The 16,281-nt window shown below is 46.8% G+C and overlaps 1 protein-coding gene across 4 annotated transcripts in view; it reads left to right on the top strand.

Moving 5' to 3' along the window:
* The window catches only part of ZFYVE28 (zinc finger FYVE-type containing 28), a 147,865-nt gene extending 145,532 nt beyond the window's left edge, over nucleotides 1–2,333 (top strand). For all 4 annotated transcript variants that reach the window (XM_057426831.1, XM_057426830.1, XM_057426829.1 and 1 more), the window contains one exon: nucleotides 15–2,333. In XM_057426831.1, the coding sequence (XP_057282814.1) occupies nucleotides 15–146 (132 nt within the window). In that variant the 3' untranslated portion in view covers nucleotides 147–2,333. The remainder of the gene's footprint in view (nucleotides 1–14) is intronic.
* Nucleotides 2,334–16,281: the final 13,948 nt, after the last annotated feature.

Genomic DNA, 16,281 nt, shown 5'->3' with positions numbered 1-16,281 from the left:
CTTTTGTTTTTCAGATCTTCTGTTCCCGCTGTTCCTCCCACTCTGCTCCATTACCTCGTTATGGTCAGATGAAGCCTGTCCGTGTTTGCACTCACTGTTATGTGTTCCATGTCACTCCTTTCTATAGTGACAAAGCTGGTATCTGATGTATTAAACCACTGGTGTGTCATGGAGTCTTACACGGACTGATATATTTGACCTAAGCCAAGAATTAACTTGAAAGAGGGATCCCGTGAGGGCATGTAGGCTTTGACATCCATTATTATAAATTTTGTACAGACAGTTTTTATTGCATTTTACTAAGCTGCTAAAAGGAAGTATGAAGCGACTGTAGCTCTAAGGCTAAAGTACAGTCTTCCATGAATTTATAACATTAATGTTACGATGCCATATGCAGAACAAATGCACTGTGTGGAAGGAAATAGGGCTCCAAGAATCGAACAAGCCTTGCTGCTTACCTTACACGCTAGGAACAAGTAGCCAGTTAACCAGTCCATCCCAGCAAATCGGTCCCAAAGCTCGGACACTTCTGTGCTCACCAGAATACCAGCATGGCTGTGGGTGTCAGCGCTCTCCCTCCTGCTGCGGTTTAACTTTCCCATTACTAGATTTTTGCTACCTATGCTAGAATTAAAAGAAAACAATTTCAAGTCCATATTCTATATTTACAAAGGCAAAATCTTCTGTGAATCACATAGGAAGCACTGAAGGTCCTGAAGCAGTATATTTCTGATGCCTTTCATGTACTGAGCAGAGCAATAACTCCCAAGTTGTCTTCTGAAGTTCAGTTTTACAACTTCCAGTTCCATATTTTGGGCTTTTGGAAGTTATTTGTAATCTGCATAATTTATACTAAATCCCATGAATAAAAGCCTGACAGAGAGCTTTGGTTTCTATATCAGTATTTAAAACTTAACAAACTTCAGTTACCAAATATTCAGGTTACCAAATATTAAAATACGTATTTTTGAAAGAGTTTAGCAGCAAAATTCAGTAGATGTGACAAATTATTTCTCCTGTATTCAGTTTTTTTTTTAAATGGTTCTTAAAAGACAAATATGTAGTGATATATTCAAAAGGTCTTACAGAATAGTCAGCCAGAGAAGGGTACTTCTTGTCCACATTTGGCAGAGTAACTGTGTAAAATATTGCATACTGTTACTTCACTCATGCTAACAACTCAGAAGATGTTTGTATTTATTTGAAACACCAGGCATTAGTTTTCATCTCCACTTGAAGGGGAAAGAAATAAGACTCATGGATTCGTGCTATGATCTTGCACAAACTATTTGCAGTAAGAGCACCCTGAGCACTGAGGTTTCAAAGGCGTTTGGACATGCTTTGAGTTAGCCACATGAAAAGCAAGACAGTGTGTGCTGTGGTTACAGAGGAAATGAGATCAAGAGCTCTTTGCTGTATCCCCTTTCCTGACTCGCAGTGGTACACACTGTGTTTCAAAGTGATAAACACAAAAAAGGATGAGGACATTGTTGGCAGTATCGCCAACCGTGGGGCTGTCATTCAAAATGATAAAGCGAAACTGGCCAGTGTTGATTTTTCTTTGTTAATTTATTTTTCTGGGGATATTCCCTTTGTTAAGTGGTTTATTATTCAGTGTTAATGAGCCATATAAGGGTACAACAGTTTGGCACTACTGTTGTTTTGAACCAGATAAAACAGCTTCACTTAGTTTATGTGTAATGCACAAGCCTTATGATGCTGTTTGTAGACAATGTCAGCTACGATGTGTTATCCTCACCTTAGCTATATTTTTATTATTATTTCCCTGAAATCCTTCCCGTGGGTTCCTTGAATTGGGAGTGTCGGCATTCACCAGAGTTTGGAAAGGTGTGGAGTTGGGTGATTGGTGGGAGGTGGGTCATGTGGTGCAAGCAATGATACTTATTCAGGCTTAAATCTCAGGCTTCACATTGCAATGATTATTGCAGGTTTATTTTTAGAGAAAAATAAAGAAAAAAATAAACAACAAATTTAATGCTTCTTTTATAGGATAAACAAAATACAACAAACTTCAATTGTGAAATAAATATGCACAAAAAGTTGCTTCTGTGAAAAAAAGAAAATCTTATTTAATGGACTAAATATTTATTCAAGCTTGTTTTTATTTTGTAAATGCTGTAATTCAGAATCATTTCCATAAATATGATATTTAAAGATCTCAGACACTATAGTTTCTTATGTAAATACAGACTCCTATTTCTCTTACTGAAAAGCACAACGACTATATCGATACTAATATACATTTGCCTCAAGGAAGGCTTTCATCTTGTAATCTCTTCAGATAATTAAAGTGTCAGGACTTTCTACTTCCACGTGCTGGATTGCTCTTTCATTTCGGGGTCTGTTTACATGGAGTGACAGCTGCCATCCTGTCAAACAAGATGGCCTTAAGTCCTTCTCACTTTGCAAAGTACTATGAAAGCAATGAGTTTGAATTTGAAAACGGAAGTCACCTGTATAGAGAGGGGGTGGTAAATCAGAGCTGGAGCACTAGCCTGTCATTTACTGCCTCGTGCTATCTGTTGCCACTGGCTGAAAATCTCCCTTCCCAAAATAACTTGTGTCAGTGGCCACTTCACATGTGAGGCATATTTGATCTGCCCCTGTCACATCTGCATCATCTTTCCCGTGGGGAATACAAATCTGCAGTTAAAATAGCTGCGCAGTTATTTGTATGAAGCATAGATGCCCAGTGCTGAGTTTTTCTGCTCCTTGTGTGAGATACAACTGTTGCAGGTTTTACAATTAACCTTATTTCCTAGAGGACTTAATGCATGGCTTTGGGATGCCATTTCACTGGAGAAAAACCACGTTAACAGCTCTGAGAGGTTAGAGTCTCAGCTTTGGTGGTGCAACAACAGGAAAATTGTATGGGAAGCCTGCACACATGTTTAAAGTTGCATTTGAAGTAACATACATAATGTTTAAGGGAAATAGGTGTGCATAAATAAATGAACAGTAGAAATTTATCCTAAAGGGACTTTTAAAATTAAAGTTATATCACTTCAGAGTTGGGGAAGGAGGAGTTTTCTTTTCTCCAAACTACAACAGTGCCTTCCGCAGCAGTTGTCCTGTTTGGGATATGACAACAGGAGCAATATGGGATAATAAGGTAAGATCAACATTGCCAAAGGTGGCAGTAATTCACCTGGTATTGGAGGCTCCTGCGAGACCCCTCTGAATCAAGGCTGTCTTCAGGGAAAAACAAAATCACAGTGAGCTCTGAAGTGAGCCTTCTAGATCTGCACAAGTCACACAGCGTTTCCTGCTCTCTCCAGGTCGGTAAAGGCAGATGGGATATATGGGCTCCCTCTGCAATGAAAGGAACACCAGTAAAAACATCCCCTCTGCTTCCAGGCTGTATTCCTGTCCAGAAAACTCAAAAATACTTAAAAGCTGTCACATAGCAGCTCTGTGAGGAGGAACCCTGGGAGGAAGCAACGGGTGAGGAAAATGACCTTTGTGTTGCCTAACCCAGGAGGTTACAAAACAGGGTTTTGTGTGGGTGCGTGTGGTTGTGCCTGTGAGTGGTGGGGGGATATGAAAGGGTGGGCTGTGGAAGCAGGAGGCCTGGCTGTAGGAAAGCTTCCAGATACAGCCCCACCACAATCCTCCTGGGCGCTAGGGGAAACCACCAGACTCCCGCTGAACTCCTGTTGTTCATGAAAAGTCAGAGCTGCTGGGTCTGCATCCTCCAGTTTCCGTGACAACCCCCGACAGCATCACTCCCCCAGTGCCAAGACTGCAGTACTCCAGCCCTGTGCAGGGTTCTGCTTTCTGCTTCGTCAGAGGGATTGTGATCACTCAAACGTCCTTTTTTGTCACAAAGATTTTTGCTGCGCAGTCAGGTGCTTACTGTGAACTCTGTTTCCTGATGATAAAATTTTACTGAATTCTGCTTTAATTACATTGCTTGTCTGGAAGAAATCTCTGTAGGCTTCCTTTTGAGGGTTCTTTAGCTATTTCCTCTTTCACCCTTTACCCCCACCCCATTACCCAGCTTTCAGTTTCTGCTGTGCATAAACCTTATGTTTTACGTGGCCTCCTTGGGTATCTTCCAGATAGTGAAATATTAGCCAGTTCAAGGAGCTTTCATCCCTATTGCTTTCTGATCTTGCCCTTTGAATTCCCAGGTACAGGTTCCTTTCAAACCCTCATTTGGTGTCCTTGTACCTGCAAGAGCATCCTGCCACAATGGTCCTTCCTGGCTGCCTGAGCTGCCGTGGGTCTTGCACCAAGGGGTTAGAAGTCCCGCAGTAGTCCTTTGCTTAATGGAGAAGAAAGGGTGGATCCTAAATCCTGGGGTTTAATAGCGGTTAGTAACTTACAGATACTGCAAAGACTCATTTGTTTATTTGGCTCTCTTTTCTTTGCTCCTAAACCAAAAAAATGGCAAAATATTAGGCCGAAAAGGATGATGAGGATAAGACTTGTTATAGCAAATCTGCGAGTGTGAAGTTGATGTTTTAATGAAGTAATTGGTCTCTTTGAAAACAAGCTGTAACTGCATGTGTTAGGAATGCTGGGGCTCATGCATAAAACAAACTGGGCAATTAGTCTTTCATGAACTCATTTCATTTCTTGTTTTCACTAAACATGAAGGCTCTGAAGTGTAAAGTATGATCTTCCCACATGTTTCACTCAAAGGTATGAAGTTGATTTGTCTTCTCAGTTTCTCTCTGCAAAGAACCACCAGCCTGTTAAGTCTGTGACTGAGCTTGTCTGCAGAAGAGAAATTCTCATGCATCCAAAGTTGATGCAGCCAACAGTGGGACCTTCAGGCCTCCTGCCTGCTGCTTCCAATGATCCCACGCATGGGGTAGCTGCAAAGGGACTGTTGCTGAGTGATGCTGCCATTTGCTCTTTCTCATGAACATGAGATGCCTGACACAGCCCATGATGTGAGGGATCATGGTGCCTGGGAATGGCAGAACCAGCCAGCATTTAGCTCTAAGTACCTTAGATATTGCAGAGATTTATTTTCTGCAACCAGCCCTATGCCAGGTACTAAACTCATGTCTCACTCTAGAAAGACTTAATCTATTTTTGCACTTCTACGTAGCTGTTCACAGAGCAGTAAAACATTATTAGCACCATGACTTTTATTCACTGAGTTAATAATGAAGAAGAAATAAAACAGCAGCAGGGAGGGTGCTGAGGTAAGTGTTTTCTAGGGAATATCTGAGCAATGGCCAACTTTCAGGTTTTTAGCTGGAATTAGGCTGCAGTACCAATGGGCTGGTCAGTACTGGGGGAAGATGTTGAGAAGAAATAGTCCTGAATAGCATTTGTGCTGGCTTCTCTCTGATGTCCTGTAAAACATCAGTCTTAAAAGATGTCTGAAAATGATGCTCAAGTGCCTCAGCCTTTTAAAGCTGTTTGGAGAAAGCCATCCCTCAGGGCTGGGATGGTGGCTCCGCCATGGGTTGTCCCAGACATAGATCCTCAGTCCTGAGAAGTTGCCTGTCAACAGCATGAACAGCAGCAAGACTGTCTGGGCTTTATCAGCAAAGGATGTGTATCATAATGTTTCCCTTGGTGTTTGGGGAGCATTTGAGATCACGTTTTGAGGCATTTGACAGATAACTGTTTTTTTCTGTCCACGACCATTTGTGACTGATGCTTCATTAGCACACAATGTTTATTGTGCAGCAGTAAAGCCTGCTGGTAGGGGGTTATTTTGATCTTGTTTCTTTAAATTCATTCCACTTTCTTTGGCTTATCTGCAGAAAGCTGGAAATTAATAATTGCTATAAACAGGAAAATAATCACTTTTGCAAGTTATATTTATGAAGGGAACAACCCTGTGATCCCTTGACTCTCAAACGCTGGGAGATGGAAGCCCAAGTGGTGGAAAAGTCCTAGATGTCGGTCTCTGAAATGTCTGCTTTTGTCTAGAAGGACTTCTTGTCGTTAGTGGAAAGGGTAATGTGGATCTAATGAGGGAAATGGCCTCTCTAGAAGGGAACGAATACTGAAAGTTTAAGGCAGTGTTTGTAGCTCATCTTTGCCTACAAGTGAGTCTTCCTCATTTTACAAACTAATGAAACAAATTGCTATGCTCCCTGTGTAAAGCTCTCTTCAAATATGGAAATTCAACTAATTTGGCCCAGGTGTGTTGAAAAAGAACATAAAGCTGCCACAGATTCATTCAGGGACAATATTATAGCTCTTAATTGCCACAGGTTTGAGTTTGTTTCAGGACAGGACATCAGCTTTGTCTGGAGAACAAAGTAGGAAAACCTTGCCCACCTGTACTGAAGGTGTTTTCTCCATCAGTTTGTTACTCACATTCTCCTTTCTGCCTTTTTCCTACTTTTATTTTCTCACTTTTTTTCTCATTAAAGGAACAATAATGGAGTTAAACTCTCAGGGAAAATTCTTCCCTATTTCTTTCCCATAGACAGCATTTGAAACATGGCTCCTTTTCTGACTAGCATCAGTCTCAAAAACTTCCACTGTGAAAAGCTGAAGTTTTGGGTGCAGATTTACGTTCAGATGCTGCCGCCACACAACTTTTGACGCTGGCACAAGAGCATAGTAGTTACTGCAGTAAAGAAACCAAAAATCAGTTGGTGTAAAGTAGGCAGGCTTAGGGGCTACTTAGGCAGAGACTTGGTGGTGCTTACTACAATCACCCAAGTAGAAAGCGGGACCCAGTCACCCCGAGGTACAAGCCTGCAGGGGATGCAGCCCTGAGCTGTGATTTGGGAGCTGGTGGGGCAGCAGCAGCAGAACCCTGGCCAGGCTGAAGTAGAAGCAAGGAGCCGCCATCCCAAGGGACACAGCCCAAGGGGATTGTTTTCCCCATTGTTTTGCTAAAATCAAATCCCATGAGGAAAGTGATGTTGTCTTACCTATTGCATTGAGGGCATTTTCAAGCAGCTCCAGGGAAAATCCACTCATCCCTGGCAGGAGCAGGGGATGTAGAGAGGCTGCTGGTTTCTGCTTGATCATAGTTTTAATCCTTTTTCTCCTTGCTTGCTGCAGTAAGTAATGAAAAGAAAAAAAACAGTGTTAATTTCTTAATCTCGAATTCCCATTCATGCAACAAATAATTCTCATAATGTGATCTAATTGCGTAGTGCAAATAAATACCAATCATTCATATTAGTTTGGTTTTAAACGGAAAAATCATTCACTCTAAACCAAGCCATTACAAATCTCTTCCCCTGCACACAAACAGCTCAGGAGCCACGGAGCACACCAGCACCGTGTGATGAAACCCTCTCTGCTGCTCCTGGAGGCTTTCCAGTGCCCTCCCAAGGCTCAGATGTTGTCACGGCTTTAGCTGCCAGAGGAAATTGCTTCTTGCCAAATCATATCTCCTTTGGTGCTCTGTGTGCTGCTGGGGTTCAGCGCTGATGCTCTGAGAGCCTCTGCAGGGCCGCTTTATTTGTGGTATTTATAAACTGGTTTAAGCACCTGCCAAAAAGGAAGATGTGCCTGGACAGGGGAAGGTGTTGAGCTGGCGTGCTGCTAGAAACAGCGTTTCCGGAGTGCTTCACTGTGAGGGGAAAGCCACGGGAATGACTAAGGGATTGGAAATCCTCAGGCTTGCAGTCTATGAGTGTATCAGAGAAGACTAATTGCACACACAGCACAACTGCCCTGTGAATGCCTGTGCTGGGTACACTAATCCGATAAGCACGGCTCCTCCATCTGGCTGGCAAGTGTCTAATGGGAACCAACAGCTAAAAGCTGAGCCAACTGGAACACACGAGGAAGAAGAGGCTAATTCTTGTGTGGATGGTCAGCTGCTGAAAGATTGAACTCGCAGTTGTGTGAACTCTCTCCTTAAGATCACTAGAATCTACAACAAGGTAACAGATCAAACACAAGGAAGATGGAAGTGTTCAAGGCCGGGTTGGACGGGGCTTTGAGCAATCTGGTCTAGTGGAAGGTGCCTCTGCCTGTGGCAGGGGGTTGGAACTGGATGAGCTTTAAGGTCCTTTCCAACTAAATCATTCTGATTCTCATTATGAGAAAGGAAGCAGGGGGAGGTAACGCTGTGACTTGTGAGCCCAGTGTCTAAAGGGGAAGGAAGATTCCCTGATCGCAAAAATTTCCTTATGTGCAATTAATAATCAGCTAAAGGAATTGCTTCCCAGCTTGCCAACAGCAGTTCTCCCATCCTTGTGAGCTAGCTGTGATTTCCTTAGCACTTGGCAATACTGGTGTCACACTGAAAGCATCACTCCTGCAAAGAACCGAGCAGGTCTGTGGGTGCTATCAGTGTGCCACATGGGGAGCTGAGCAGGACTGGGGCTGTAAAAGCACTGCTTTCCCAAGCCCAGCCTGCAGCTAAAGAAGAAATGATCCTTCTGCTTTGATTGCCTTCACAGCCCTTGGAGCTGCACCCTGGGCGATGAAGGCAGCGAGCTGAGATTTGGGGAGCTGGGAGTCATGTCCCTGTTCCCCATGTGAATTAGGTCAGTTTTGGGACTCAGGCAGAGCCTCTGCAGCCATTTCCAGGGGCACTGCATCAGGCTCCAAAATCATTTCTGTGCCTCAGTTTCCCCTGTCACAGAGCAGGGAGCTCTTTTGCCTGAGGAACCAGGCGTAGAACACCGCAGTCAACCCTGCACAGACGTTACATGAGGTACAACAGAAGAGGCAAGTCAACATCCTGCACCAAAGGGATTTATTCATATTCTCACCCAGCAGAGCACCTCAGCCCAATGGGACTGGAGTGAGGAGCTGGGCCCTTCCCCTGCCCAAGGGAGCAGATTGCTGGACCTGCACCACTTCTGCCAAGCCCCTGTCTCAGCCTATGGGCAATTCTCTTTCCTCCAGAGATGTTCAGGCTGAGGGCACTGTTGTGAGCATTTGTTTGGGCATCCCCACAGCAGGCATTGCAATACTGTGCTGTAGTGGAGTCTGTAGGATATTGTATAGCGATGTCTCCCTCAACCCCGCACAATGCAGTGCCCCTTAGCTTCCCCTGCTAACCACAATGCCAGCAGGCTAACGTGCCATCACACAGGTAATGTTGAAGTCATCACTGTAGGTATGTTATCTCTGTCCTACAGAAGAGTTTATTAAAAGACTTGGAAACGCAAGACTGGATTGTCCCATCTCGTTATCTCAAACAACCAGGAATAATCCCTCTAATAACTCACTTGTACCTCATAACAGAGGTAAGTGCAGTTCTCTTCACTGTACTCAGAACTTAATCTTCTCAGTAGTCTTAGATGCTGAAGTCTCCAGAGTCTGTTTTTAGTGGCACTTTGAAGCTTAACCTTGGATGTCGGAGTCCTCCCCATTCCTCCTGTATGCCAGGGGAGCTTTTGCTCTCTGCTTGCCACCTGAACCCTTATCTGGAGATGTGTCTGGGAGGAAGAAGAGAGCTTGTGAGAAACATCTAAGCAGCTGTAAAAGAAGGGTGTTGTGCCATGTAAGTTGAGGCCTGTAGTGCCTCTGAGCTGCAGCTTGAAAATCACAGCTTCTCCTGGTCCTCTGAAAGCAACTGATGTGCTGTAGGCTCCCTTTCCCTTTGGCAGGCTGCTTTCTCATCCTAAAAGCACTCTCTGACCTTTACTTGCCTGGTTAAAGCTTCCCAGACCTGCTGCATACAGCAAGCACAGGCACTGGTGGTCAGGATGCACCTCTGAAGGCCGACTTCTGCTCTCATCTTCATCACATCCCACGGGGTCTAAGCTCCACCTCAGCAGATATTTGCTGACACTGAAGGTGGCTCAGCTCATGGGGATGCTGAGCACTGGTTCACTGCTGGGGTGTGAAAGAGGGGAGGACACCTGAAGTCTGCTCCCCAGGACTGCTGCAGAGAGCCAGGCTGGAGGTTGCTGGTCATGGCTGCAGTCTGGAGGGTGATGTTTGTCTCGAAGTCAGTCTCTTTTCTGGGTAAAGGCAGCAGAGATTGATGGGCTTGTTTTGCTCAGATGGTAATGAAGCAGTTAATTGCATGTGGTGGTGGCTGGCTCTGCCCAGCTGCTCAGGGAAGCATCTGAGCTGCTTGTCCCATGGATCGCAGGCTGTGTAAGCACATCCAAGCTGCCTCGGTTCCCAGGACACTCGGTTTTCCTTCTTGGCTTGGTTTGTTCTTTCCAAACGTATTTTATCTCCTTGTTTCACTAGCCCTCTGTGCTAAGTGTTGCCTGCACCGGTTTGCAGAGTGGAAGGTGCCTGTGCCAGCACGGGCTCCTCCGGGGGATGCCCGGGCACTGGAGCTGCCAGCACAGCTCCGCGCTCCTGTGGCTCCATACCCACAGGAGCAGGAGGTTGTGTTGCTGAGTCAGCACGTTACTGCTGCGCTGTGTCATTCCCACCGCGGCTCCTCGCTGTTCCAGTGTGTTTTGGGTGTGCAGAGCTCCCTTGCACTGCCCTTACAGATCCCTGTGAGCCTTTTAACTCTGCCATGTGCTAAACTGCTCCTCTTCCCACCTCCACCATCACCCCCTGTTCTGCTGGGGCATGACTTGATTGCATCCAACAGCTACCAGGTTTATTTCTCTCTCTTTTGTAATTTCTCCTTTGGGACCTTTGAGGGTTTTTAAAGCCGGGTCTGGCATCTTCCAGCAAAGCAAACGTTTCATGTTTAAGTTGCAGCAAAGCTATCCTATCCAATCTTCCTGCCAAATCATAGCTTCTCCTCCTGTAACAGCCCAGCAGCTCAGGGCAGGGAGCAGGCAGTGCTCCCATAACCCAGCCTGCTTTACCTGCCTTCACAGCACCAGGGTTTGCCTCTACTGAGTCAGATGTACTTTTAGGTCAAGTGTGTGAGCTGTGTGGAAGCTGCTTGCATTGGGGAGTGGGTACTGAGCCACTGAATCATAGAAACAACCAGGCTGGAAAAGATCCTGATGTTATTGAGGCCAACCATTACCCCAGCACTGCCAGTCCACCACTGAACCGTGTCACTAAGTGCCTCATCTATGCATTTCTGAACACTTCCAAAGACCGTGATTCCAGCACTGCCCTGGGCAGCCTGTTCCAATGCCTGAGCACCCTTTGGGGAAGGAATTGTTCCTAATATCCAATCTAAACCTCCCCTGGTGCAGCTTGAGGCCGTTACCTCTTGTCCTATCACTTGTTACTTGGGAGAACAGACCAGCCACCCCCTTACCCCATCCTCCGCTCTCTGCTTAACTTCCATACGGGAGTGCTAAAGCCTCCATACTCGAACATAAAGCACAATATTCGAGTCAAACGCAGACAGTTCAAGTCCTGAGAGCTTTCCCACCTGGCACATTAACAGGGATAACGTTTCTCCCCCGAGGCTCCTGGCAGCCCTTGTCCTTAGTGCGGTTGTGGGGCTGTTTGTGCTGGAGCATTGTGGCTGTGGGGTTTGGCACAAGCACCAGCACCTCAGCAGCCTCTCCTCCCTGATGATGCCACGGAAGGAAGCCCTGGCTCCCCCGTGCTCCTGCCTTGCTGCTCAAGTGAGACACTCCATGTGAGCTCTAATGCTCCGTGAACCCATTGGAGACCGCAAGCTGCGCCGTGAAGCCACCGAGCCTTTTGGGCTGGGAGCATCACTCCCGGGTAGGATGAAGGCAGCATCGAACCCCTCTGGAACAAAACGCAGCTCTCGTCTGACCCCTCGGCCCAGCCGCATCACCGTGCGGCCGGAGCTGGATGGCTCGGCCCCCTAAATACCGGGAGCCGGGCTCAGTGTGACACCGTGCGGCCGCCCGGTGTAGTGCTGCGAGAGAGGCTAACGAGTCCGAAACACCGCCGCGTTCAGCCCTTGCAGCCCCGGAACCTGCAGCCGTGTTGGTTATTATTATTAATAATAATAATGATAATAATAATAGGTGCATTCAGACACGGGGGCTGGATTGATGCTCCCCAGCTAATCACTGCTGGCTGAGCACAGGGCTCCAGTGCCTGCATCTGAGAGCCTGGCCCTCAGCTCACTCTTTCCAACAGTCTCTGATCCCATATAGCCACAAAGCCACTAGCAGTGCCCCTCCGTAAGCTGAGGTTCCAGCACTGTTTGACCCACGGTCCCCTGTGCTGGCTGTTTTATGCTGGCTGCATAAGGATGAGGGCAGGAGCTTTGTGCTTCATTTTCTCACAGATGATGCCTGTGCCTACCTGGGCTGATGCAGACCTCAGGCTGGAAAACCACTCAGCCACAGAGCAGACCCAAGCGGCTTGTGAACATCTGCTCCAACAGCATGCACAAGGCTTGGGAAGTGCATGGAGCAGGACAGCCTGGGCCAGTGCTGCTCCTGCTGGGTTGTGACAGCTGGGAACAGAAACCAGCTTTGAACATTTTGCAGCTCAGTCCTCTGAGGCTTGATGTAGAGCTTGGAGAGCACAGAACAAGTGTCTGCTGCGCTGTCCTTGCCACGGCTGGCATTTTGTGTTCCCTCCTGGACTGGGGAGCAGGAGGAAGGTCTGCTACCCTGCTGCCCTGCCACGAACACTTGGACAAGGCCTTTTTTCCTTACAGTTCTTTGCTCTTGGTTAGTGGGTTCAGCGAGCAATAGAGAAAGATGTTCCTCTTGGAGGGCTTCCCTTTCCCAGCAGGGAGCAGTAGCCACACCGAACTGGCTATCCATGTCCATGAGAGTTGTGATCATCTCTGTGTGACCTATACCAAAACTCCTTGTGACATTCTACATCTACCTCATGCAAAGATTACTGGAGAAACTGGACAGATGAGCCTTCACAGAAGAAGGATGGGGCTTCACAGAACAGTGACATTTCCAGGCCTCTCATGCTGCTTATCTGTTAATTTACACTGACAAGTACTCACAAACGTTTCCATGCATCCAGCCCAGAAGGTCCTGCTGCCTCCAAATGCGCCATGCAGAGCAGCGCTCAGCTTCTGCTCCAGAAGCATCTGTGCTGCTGGGCACAACACGTGGGACCGCTGCACTGACCACAGTGAACCTGGTGAGCAGCTGATACGGCAGAGCAGGGCCAGGCTGCTCCGCAGGGCTCCCGCTCTGACATCCACTGATTAAATACCTCAGCTCTTCCCCCGCCTCTGCTCGGAAGCCTCACCGATAACTTCACTTCAGGCTTCCCTGTGGGCTTGCAAACCTGGTGAGTGTTTTTTCCTTCCAGAGAGGAGTTCTCCTTGCCAAGATGGTTTTAATAACTTGCCATGAAATGTATAGCGTTTAAATTGAAACCACACGTGGGAAAGCGGAGCTGTAACAGTTCGATCCAATTTAATCTTGAGCGATCCGCTCCGCGGTGCTCGTTCACACCATGAGAGAAATGTTTCTGTGGGGTGGCAGACAAATGGCTCCCTCATCGTGTCTGTGCTCTTCCTGAAGCCCAGAGGAGCAGGGTCGGCCGTCTGTGTCTCTTTGAGCAGACTTCTTCATCCTTCTGCTTGGCCTTTCCCTGCGAAAAGGAGGAGTGGTCTGATGCAGCTTGGAGCTGGATTATAGCCCTATCATATCCCATATCCCCAGATGGAGGCTAAGTCTTGTTCTAGCTGTCATGTTTTCCTTTCAATGCTAAAGAATATTATTTTCAGGTCCTGGTTGCATCCTGCCTCCTTTTCCTGTCCCATCATAAGAAGAATCCACATTTCATGGGTGAGTATATAAACGCACTGCTGGGGAAGCAATCTCCTGGGGCTCTGCCTGATACCCTCGAAAGACAGGAGGTGGGGAAGTCTCATTGTTAAGTAAATGCTAAGGATGGTAAGAAAATACAGAGCTACATTACAGCCCAAAGAAAAGATTGGGCTGCTTCCGAACCGTGCTAAAGACTTAATGATGCTTAAAGATTTGTTCAAGCATCCCTCAGCAGCCAGCACAGCAGGCAAGCTGTGTCATTGGTGAGGCAAAGCAGCACGTGCTCAGAAGCTCTGCCCTGCACAGCATCATTGCATCTGTGAATAAATGGTCCCTTGATCCTGGCTGGGACTGCGGCCAGGCGATGGAACTCACTGCAGCCAGCGGTGATGGAAACATTATCATGGCATAAATCTCAGATGATTCTTTATAGCAATTGTATCCTTGTGAGTGCAGCACTCAGATCACCACCACTGGGTCTGGATCTCTAGAATAGCACAGCATTGAAGTTTTACAGCCTTTGGCTCTGCAGCCATCCACTATCAGGGAGAGTCAGTCATACTGTGGTTCCCTGACAGTTCTGCCACTGGATGGTCCAGGGCAGTGATGCTGAACCAAGCTGGGAGGGTCCTGCTGTGCTGGATCCCTGACTTTCAGGGTTTTGTCAGCCTCCTCATATGCTTTGGTGCTCACCTAAGCAGCTCTGCTGGGCATCAGAAGCCTCTGTGCTTTGGAAATGGACACTTGCTGTTGTGTCTCAAGGAAACTAAGACAACAGTTGTGCTGATGGGCTGCCATCCTTTCCTTTCCAAAGCACCTAGGTCACATCCCTTGGTTCATAGAAATACAAGGGTTACAGATGATGATTAGCATGCATTTGACAGCTAAACATTGAAAGTTTTATTTCCATTGACCTGCTTTGTCTTTTGTAGCCAAGATAGTTTTATATCAAGGCTGTTCAAGTGTGGAGACCTGAAAGACCAAACATATATTCATAGCACAAGTGGGACACAGAACTGGCAAACGCCTGTTGAGCGGCGATGAGAAAGAGCTGCTGTGTGCTTCAGCCCCCCGAGGCTGTACTGACTGTGTACAGAGGTGTACTGGTGGCTTAAACCTGGTGAAGGGTGAAATTCCTTCACTGTGTCCACCCAGTGCAAGGAAATTCAGCAGTAAGCACTCATAGTTGTAAGATACCTTTACAAGTTGCGTGCGTCTATGGCAGTTGTGATTGTTCTACTAACAAGAACTATGCTGCTCAGCTCTCCATTGCAGTCCACAGCGGGCTATGCCTGTTGGAAATGGGCAGATCAGATGGTTTTCTGGGATGGCCAGCTGGAGAAGAGAAATCCAGTCTAGACCTGTCATTGCTGACTTCAAGCTTGGAGGAACTGTATGGCAGTGCTGATTCTGATGCGACTGAACCTACTGTGCTTGGGGTGCCTCTACACAGCTATCCTGAGTGCTGCCCTTCTTGGAGATATCCCAGCAAAAAATGGGTAATGGCAAATTCTACTTTTTGGGCTTTTCTCCTTTCCCTTGGGCTCATGGATTGAACAGAAGATCATTAATAATTTGCTTTGGTGAGGTTTGCTTGTTTGCTGTTTTCCTGGGGAGAGGGAACTCCTCAGCCAAACGTTCTTTAGACACATTAGCTGTGGTGCAGTGAGACCAGAAATGGGTTTCATACTGTGTTTCTGGCCGGGCAGTTTCCCAGCGATGCTGACTGCTGCCTGTGCAGCTCCGGTTGGAAACTTTGGGGTGATGGAAAGAAAAACAATCCCAAAACCGGATTCCCTTCCAGCTCGCCAGGTACACCAGGCGCCTTGGCTGACTCACAGGACAGAGTTTCCAGATGAGTAATGCCTGAGCAGGCATTGATTTCTGCCTGTCTAATAGGATCTGTCTTACAAAGTCTCCGGTTTCCAGACAGGGTGGGGTGCTTGCCCTTTGAAAATCAGATCCATTGTATTGTGTATTGGGTTGGCTGCCCCAGAAACGAAACCGTAACCTTGAGATCAGGTAAATGTGTCAGCGGCACGCTCCAGGCTGCCAATAGTCATGCAAGGTGCTGACGCAGCTACTAAAGCTGCCCTTATGTGCTCCCCAGCTTCACCATTGACATGAGCCGGACCTCGGGTACAAACTAGACTTGTCAAAGCCTCGTGTCCTCATGTAAAGGGCTAATACACTCTCTAAAATGGAGTTTCCTTCCAGTCGTTTTCCCCTCATAAGGGTGCTATTTGTTCTTCTCTTGCCACCTTTCTGCTGTTGATGAACACATAAAACTCCTGCACACTTAGGCCTGGCCATTCTGTGAAGCTTAAAGTTGCTCTTGATCATTAGCTCCGTGTCAGCTCCACAGGAAACCAGAGCAGACCCTAAGGCTATTGTGAAAATGAGCATTGCAACACTGCATGTTATTTCTCATGATGGCTGTGACTGCTTATTCCTGAATCATCATCACAGAAGAAATACAGAAGTTAATGAGACATCTTATGACACAGAACTTGCCACTGAGCAAGTTGACAGGAGTGACTTCAGATGTGATCCAGGCTGATGCAGGAGTGGGGAAAGCCCAAGTCTGGCTTGTAAATCTGCCAAGCAAATCTGCTGCCCTACACAGAGTTATCTCCTCAAAAGAGGTGTGAGGAGACACGGGTTTGGGTTATTTTTGGCCTTTCTTGTATTCTGCTTCATTATTCCCTGAAACTGATTGCACAGCACCACGTGTGAGTAGTTTCCCTGCTCTTTG

Source organism: Pezoporus wallicus, unplaced genomic scaffold, assembly GCF_028554395.1.
Source record: "Pezoporus wallicus isolate ANWC-B61680 ecotype Strahan unplaced genomic scaffold, APGP_CSIRO_Pwel_v1 scaffold_13239, whole genome shotgun sequence".
NCBI lineage: Eukaryota > Metazoa > Chordata > Aves > Psittaciformes > Psittacidae > Pezoporus > Pezoporus wallicus.
The sequence above is the reverse complement of the archived record's forward strand: the minus strand, read 5'-3'. Positions and strand labels throughout refer to the sequence as shown.